Source organism: Amphibalanus amphitrite, unplaced genomic scaffold (genome assembly GCF_019059575.1).
Source record: "Amphibalanus amphitrite isolate SeventyFive unplaced genomic scaffold, NRLGWU_Aamphi_draft 000250F_arrow, whole genome shotgun sequence".
Taxonomy (NCBI): Eukaryota; Metazoa; Arthropoda; class Thecostraca; order Balanomorpha; family Balanidae; genus Amphibalanus; species Amphibalanus amphitrite.
Genome location: NW_024881745.1, coordinates 767501 through 775331, shown reverse-complemented (window position 1 = coordinate 775331; position 7831 = coordinate 767501). Strand labels below are relative to the sequence as shown.

Below are 7831 nucleotides of genomic sequence, written 5' to 3'. Positions count from 1 at the left end.
GACTGTTTGTTTCTTGTTCCTAGAAATGTTTTTAGTCCTCTTGTTTTTCTTTTTTTGCAACAGCTGCCGTGCTAACCTTGAAAGAAAAGTGCAGTTACAGTAATGTTATATGGCTCTTTCAGGCACAATGCGTCCTTTCAGGCTCCATGCTTTCACTAAGTAGGCATAGCAATGTCTCACATATGGACAATGACGTTGATTTTGAGATCTTTGCGACATTTTTGAATGAGTCGACAAAGCTTTCACATTAAAGCAAGTAGACCATTACCTCTGATAACTGATGCAGTGTGCAGTGTTGCACTGGGCACTGTGCAGGTTAGCAAGTATGTAAGTACATTCCACCAGTTTGCCAATACGTCTGTGCCTTCGGTGTCGGCTGTCACTGGCGTTATATCGTCAGCACCCCCGTCACTGACGTGACCATGTCTTTGCCACTGTCACTAATGTGATGCTGCCCATACCACCGTCACTGACGTGCTATTGTCGTTACCACCTTCACTTACATGATATTGTCGGTAAAATCGTCATTGACGTGATATTGTCTTTACCGCCGTCACTTACGTTGTGTTGCCCCCCCCCCTCCGGCAGCTCGGGGATAGCCGTGCCGCCGTTCAGCTTCAGCGGCTTCCTGGCCCAGCTGGAGGTCAATGACCTGACTGACCTGGCGCCCCCCGGGCCTCCTTCAGCGACCGATCAGCACACGGCTCCGGAGGTGGCCGCACCCGACCAGAAACCCAGCATACTTCGTAAGTAAGCACAGCATACTTCGCAAGCAAACGCAGCATACTTCGTAAGAAAATATAGCATACTTCGCACGTAAACACAGCATCCTTCGCACGTAAACACAACATCCGTCGCTAGTAAACGCAGTATACCTCGCTAGTAAACGCTGCATACTTCGTAAGTAAGCGCAGCATACTTCGTAAGCAAACGCAGCATACTTCGTAAGTAAACATAGCATACTTCGTAAATGAAAACTTGACAGACCCAACCGAAACCTTGGCGCACTTTGGAAGTGTTACGCTACTCAGGATTTCTTATACGATATAACGTGCGATATTTCCATGACTGAGCGGGCGCTAAAATTGATAAATGAATACATAATAGCCGTTTTCACGACGGGCTATCCGGCGAATGCACCTGATTTGACCAAATGTGCACCTAATTTCTTTTACAGCAAATATCTTCGTTTTATGAATTCATTTCAGTGTTTTAATCGATGATGCTCTCTGATAATATGACAAAGCAGGCATATAAGCAATTAGTGCAACCTAATTGCAACCTAAGCAATTAGCTGATAGCTGCTAAGAGACACACTGAACCTGATTTGACAAAATCTGCACCTAATCTGTACCAGATGTGCACCAAATATGTACCACATGGCCGTCGTAAAACGGCTATTGTTCCGTGCATCAGATAACACGTTTAACCCTCGCCCGCACATGCCATTTTCCCATCCTAGAACGCACATGGGGGTGGGGGGTGCAGGGGGGGGGTTGCCACCCCCGCGCCATTTCGTTCCTGTTGGAGATAGAGCTTAGCGGTAGAGACCAAAAAGATTCTTTGGGAAGAGACGAATCCAATGATACCCAGTTTTACCTTCTCAGGTCAGTCATTGACCTTCCAGGTCAGGTCAAACTAAAAAATGTTGCTGTTTTGGGTCACCGCTGGATATCAAGTGCGCTGCTTATCAAATACCGATGACGATGCTGTTTTCTGGTGCCAAGCCAGCTAGAACCTCTTTGTCACACTACCCGACCAGAATTTTGCTGCTGAGGTCATTTCAGGTCAAGTTAGGTCAAGGTCAATTATATGTGTTTGTATGTCTGTGTGTGTCTGTGTGTATACTGATGTGTGCACCGATTGTTTTTGGGTCCATAATACATGAAATCATGATCTGAGTAGCTTTTACCAAAAATGCAATCAAAAAACTTCACAAAAAGTAAATTCAGCTTGCCTAAAACGCAATTATCTTAGATGACCTAGGTTGACCTTGACCCTGACCTTGACCCCTGTACATCGTCGAACAACATGTTCCATGATAGGTCAGGGCCTCGGCTAACATGTTAACTGGTGGGCCAAATGGCCCACCAGTGACCCGAAATGGCCCACCAGCCTCAAAGATTTGGCCCACCAGTAATTTTTCGAAAAATCTAAGTTTTCACATTTCAAATTGAACTAGCAGATCTTATCGTACATTTTCAGGCTGTAAAGTACCCATCGGTGAAACATATTGTGAAAAAAACTTCAACCTATTGTTTGCAATATCCTCTTGGGGTAAAAAGTGGAAGAGCAGACCAGTTCAGACGGTCGGGGATAAGCCATCTGTATCTGTAAGAATCTTGGATAAGCCTGCGGGCGATCTCACACGGCTCGCCGATAGACACGATATAAGCCAGAGTCAAACTAGAGGTAGTATCGGCGACTTCCAGCCGATTGAAGTCTGCAAGTATGCGTCTTCACGACCAGTATGATGCTTGCAGTCACACATCTGACCAGTCGGACGAATTTCGAACCGTTCACAGTCAGCGTTCCAAAAAATTCTCATTTGGGCTGAAGATGACACTGAAGAATAAGAATGAATAATTTTCCACTCTCACATTTCGGGTGGCTAGAATTTTCCACTCAGACACCCAAGACAAATCTGAAGTTTGGGACACTGTTTAGTGTTCACCAGAAGTGTACATAACTTTTCTTTTTTAGAAAATATTAGGGTTGCGCAGTGCGCTTGGGCTTTTGAGTCAATTCTTTTCCATGCGACACCAATAGGCTTAATGATCATTTTCAGAGATGTTGGGGTTGCTGCTACAACCCTCTTTTGGGGTTCCTGCTACAACCCACTTTATATAGGTACATACATGTTACAACATACCCCACCCGGCTCTGATACAACATGTACCTCGCCGCCATCTTGGAAAAAATATCCTTGTGCTCAAAAACAGCGGACAGCTGGAGAAATCCATTTTCACTCACGCAGCCTTAGAACCCACCCTCACCACCGCTACGGAGATCTTTCAAATTCGTGCACATCTAAATGCCCAAAACACACATTTTCTTGCAACTTATTTTTTTAGAATGACATTTAAAAAACATAAAATCGGCTCTCACCTCGAGACGCGTCCATCCAGCCACACGACAGAACAGGGAAAGATGGCGCCCGGAAAACCTCGTCGGCTGGTCGTGTCACGAGCGCCATCTATTGGATAAGTTTGGCACAATTCGCCCTGATACAACTTGGACATGATACAACTCTCCCCGCTCTCCCCTACCAGTATAACGCCTTTTGGGGCGACTAACGGAGCGAGCGAGAGTGTGAGCCTTGCACGTGCGAAATTTCGACGGGATACCTCCAGCTGACTTGTGCACGGCATCCTACTAACCGGTCTCTAGCGATGTGCCAAATTTGAGCACAATCGGCTTAGCCGTTCTCGAGATCTGGAAGCGGCACCCTGCACGTGCGCACGTGCAAAATGGGTCCGAACTGACTTTTGCACGGCACCCTACTAACCGGTCCCTAACCATGTGCCAAATTTGAGCGCCATCGGTCCAGCCGTTCTCGAGATCTGGAATCGACCCCTGCACGTGCGCACGTGCAGCAGCACCCCAACTCTGGCACATGGATATGCATTGCCTAGTGGGTGCCTACCTACATGCCAACTTTCAGCGCAATCGACCAAGTACCTAGTTACCGAGATATTGCAACAATTACAATAGTGACTCCTCTTCGTTTTGCACGTGGCACGTGCATAAGGGGTCACCCACATGCTTCGGGAATAGTCCAATACTTGGTAGAAGGAATGAAGCTACCCTACAAAATTACCGCGTGTAAATCGGTCAAGTGGTTGCTGAGATATAAGCGTCGCAGAATCGTGACCACGGCCGGCCGGCCGGCCGGCCGCTCATATGTACTCAGAAATTTCCGTTAATCTAAGGAAAGACTACGCTCGCTTCGCTCGCTCCGTAATAAAGTTGCACTCGTGCTGTTCACAATGCCTCCCGATCCACCCGACAACGCCCGATCCCGTCCGACCGCTTCCGAATCTCCGACTAGTCGGCGAGCGATCCACTCAGGGCTCGCTGATTTTTAACATCCGACCGGCCGTAAGTTATCGTCCAAAGTTTGATAATCTGCGTCAATATTTTGTGCATACTTGTGCGATTTTATGTGCACTGCCGGAGTATCACCACTGAGAGGGTTGTGGGTCCCTACTCTCTCCTCTCTCTCTCCTCTCTCTGAAGAGTGGGGGGGTCGAGCCCCGTTTTTTTTTTTTACTTTTTAATGCCATCCTGACGTTTTTTTGCAGAATAAAGTGGTCGAAATCTGGGGAGAAATCGAAAATTGGGGGGGGGGGGGGGGGCTATGGCTACGAAGGTCAGTCCATGTCTCTGCCCAAGTGGCCCACCAGTCAAAATTCCTTAGCCGAGGCCCTGTGATAGGTGGGAGGTAAGACTGGCAAAAAAGGCCGAAATCAGGGTGTCAAAAGCTCACAAGGCCCATGACAAACGCAAGATGTTGAGAATTGGCCATTTGGGTCATGACATGACCTGAAAAACAAGGTCATATCTCCGAAACCAAAAATCACAGAAACTTGAAATTTTCAGCGAACATCAAGAAAGAATAGTCAAGCAGCTATACAAAAATCAGCTTTCTAGCTCTAAAAATGTTGAGTGCAGAGCAGAAAGACTACCTGGGGGATGGCAACCACCCCCCCCCCCCATGTGCGGGCGAGGGTTAACCCTCGCCGGACCTATTGGTTTTCTACATACGCGCCGGCCGAGGGGGGGGGGCGGGTACGACCCCCCCCCTCGCCGTTTCGCCCCTGGTGGAGCTAGCGCGTCGCGGAAAAAACGAGCGTGTGCGCCGTTACGAGACGCAGAGATTGGTACCCGATTTTAAGGTCCTAGGTCAACCGGTGACCTCTGAGGTCAGGTCAAGTGACCCAAGGTACGGTTCAGTTTTTGGTGAATAACTTCGCAAAAAACGGCCGCAGAGCGCCGATTTTGGCAGCATCGTGTTTGTCTCGCTCAGGCGCGTCGAATGATATACTTTTTGTCCGGGTCAGGTCAACTTGGGGTGTTGACCTCAGGTCAAGGTCAGGTCAGCACCCCCAGGTCACGAAGTTGGTCGGAAGAGGTCATGTCGCATATCATTCGATTCGGCAGGTCTTCCTGAGTCCATTGGTGGCTTTCCCGACTCGCTAGCTCAATTTGATCAAGAGTTATTGACGAAAAACTAATATGACCTTGATGACGTCATAAATGACGTCACGCAAGGTCAACATTGCAAAAATGACGCATCTAACCTTGCAAGGAGTGCATCAAATCACGAATCTGTGTGCTTGAGATAGTTGGAGATCGTTCCCGGCGCCAGAATAGCAGTTTTCATTTTTCCCCATTGACTTATAATGGTGAGGTCACGAAAATGACCTGACCTCATATGACCTTTAGGAAAAATCCGAGATATACAAGTTGTGGGACTCATAATGGATACTAGATCCTGCAAGTTTCATTTCCCTGTGACATCTCCTCTGGCAGTGAGGGCGTTGCGAAGTTGCGACATCTGAAGACCGTGCAGAGGTTCACTTATGACGTCATAGGTCAGTGACCTGACCTGACCCAAAAATGCGGTTGGTGTCAAAAGATCCGGCTTGGATCAAAGGTCAGGTATGCCAAGTTTCAGCTCTCTATCGCCAGCGTGTTCAGAGCTATCGCGAAAAAACCCTATGGGGGGGCGGCACCCGCCCCCCCCCCCCCTCGGCCGGCGAGGGTTAAAACTATTTTGGCTGTAGAGGGATGATTGCTGACTTACTGTGAAACCACTTCACTCGATTGTGTTTACTCCGAGTTACGAGTGAGCCGGAAGTGCTTTCAACTAAAAGGGAACCTATAGGATGTCATTTCGGGGAGTTGAATTAAGCTGCTTATAACAAATGGCGCCAAATCTGCTTTCGTCTGCTGCTAAGGTTTCGTCACGATCCACAACTTTTTACGCGAGTTATTCGCGAAACACCGGGGGGAGGGGGGAGGTGCGGGTCCGACCAATTCCGCTGTACATAAGTGCTAGGGTTGAAATAGCTAACTCTCCGACTATTCTTTGTCAATCCTAGGCAAAGTTTGGTGCTAATTTTGAAGTTATGCTTTCATGATAAAAGCATAACATTCAAAATCAAGTCAACGACCGAATTGAACAGATAACGTTACAACCCCTCGGCCTTAGAAGTTTCCTCGTGTATTACAGCTACTTTGCGATATGTTTAGTGAGTAATTTCTATTCAACTTTAGTTTTGCCAGCTGGAACTTGAAAGCCGTCTTTGCATCACAGTTCCACCTACAAGTTTGCCAATAAGAAGCAGAGAACACTTGGATCCGCTTGCATAAAGTCAATTTGTTTGAGAACTGATGTGTTTCTAATAATGAAGGATCGCTTTTACAAATGGCAAAGGTCCTCAGCTGCACCCAACCGAGGACAATGCTCGAGCCGGACTGTCTGACCCCTTCATCCACCACAATATGCATGCTGCAGACCACTGGTTTTGTTATTGGTTTTATATCGCACTTTCGTGATGGGCGGGGATTTTCAACGGGCAATGGAGCGTAAACACAATTTGTGATAGCGCGGCCTGGATTACTGCGTATGATAGCCTATTCAGGCATATTTTTCAGGCTATTTTTAACTTTAATCAACCCGCTGGCTTTCATTGGCTGCACACTGCAAACATGTGGACATAAATTAGGTCAAATAATGATGTGAAAAGCTTAGTCAATTGTTATGTTCACATTAGGCACATTTGCTTACATCCACACTAAAAATAACTAGTAATTCAAATATATTGAACTCAAAATTCTTGTAATCAAGTAGTGGGTCTTGTTCGCTGCACTAGCTTAACCCTCGCATGTGTAGGGGGGGGGGGGGGGTCGGATGGACCCCCCCCCCCATGGTTTTTCGCGAATAACTCGCGTAAAAAGCGGCCGATCGCGACGAAACTTTCAGTACCCTCGCATTGATCAATTTGACACCTACCCTGAAAATTTCATGACCCTGACCCAAATGACCTTTGACCTGTGACCTCTTTTCCTAGACCATGTTTGGCCGGAATCGCGATTCGGCCTATGTCGGCTCGCATTAGCCGCGCGTTTGCAAGCTTTTTGTGGTTTCAAACGTTCAAAAATGTGATTTGATATTGCTCCCATGCATTTGGGTGGATGTGCTGGTCGCCTCAAGGTCAGGTCAGGTCATTTACCTTTGGTAACCTCGGTCCACTTTTTCGAGTTTCACATGTTTCTAGGCTAGTTTTTGGAGCTGAGTTCGAATTTAGCAACCATTTGAACATTTACGAAGTAGTTTTGGTGCCTTCGTAACATGTTACGAAGCTGTCAGAGGCGGTTGACACGTACTACGAATACCCGTCACGACGCCTACTGATTGACCTGACCTGACCTGACCCGACCTGGTCTAAATGCTTAAAGACATCATCTGTGATCAAAACTAACACGATTTTCGTGATCAGCACCCCGAAAAACCCCTTAGCAGCCACACTTTACGACTTTCTAATAGGTCCCGATTTTCCCGACTTTGGGTCATTGACCTGACCTGGAAGGTCAACCAATGACCTAGGACCTTAAAATTGGGTATCATCGGCTTCCTCTCGTCACGGGCAACACGCTCGTTTTTTCCGCGAAGCTCTAGCTCGATCAGGGGCCAAACGGCAAGGGGGGGGGGTCCAACCGACCCCCCCCCCCCCCCTACACATTAGAAGCTGGAAAACGCCGCACACATGCGAGGGTTAAAACAAAACTTGCTTGGAATGACTATGTATGTACAAGATACATA

At 47.5% G+C, this 7831-nt stretch overlaps 1 protein-coding gene across 1 annotated transcript in view; it reads left to right on the top strand.

Annotated features, from left to right (window-relative positions):
- Nucleotides 1–588: 588 nt before the first annotated feature.
- Nucleotides 589–7831, top strand: part of LOC122386404 — a gene marked incomplete at its 5' end in the record, with an annotated part of 18644 nt that continues 11401 nt past the window's right edge. The window contains one exon of the mRNA XM_043375574.1: nt 589–746. Coding sequence (XP_043231509.1) covers nt 589–746 — 158 coding nt within the window. The remainder of the gene's footprint in view (nt 747–7831) is intronic.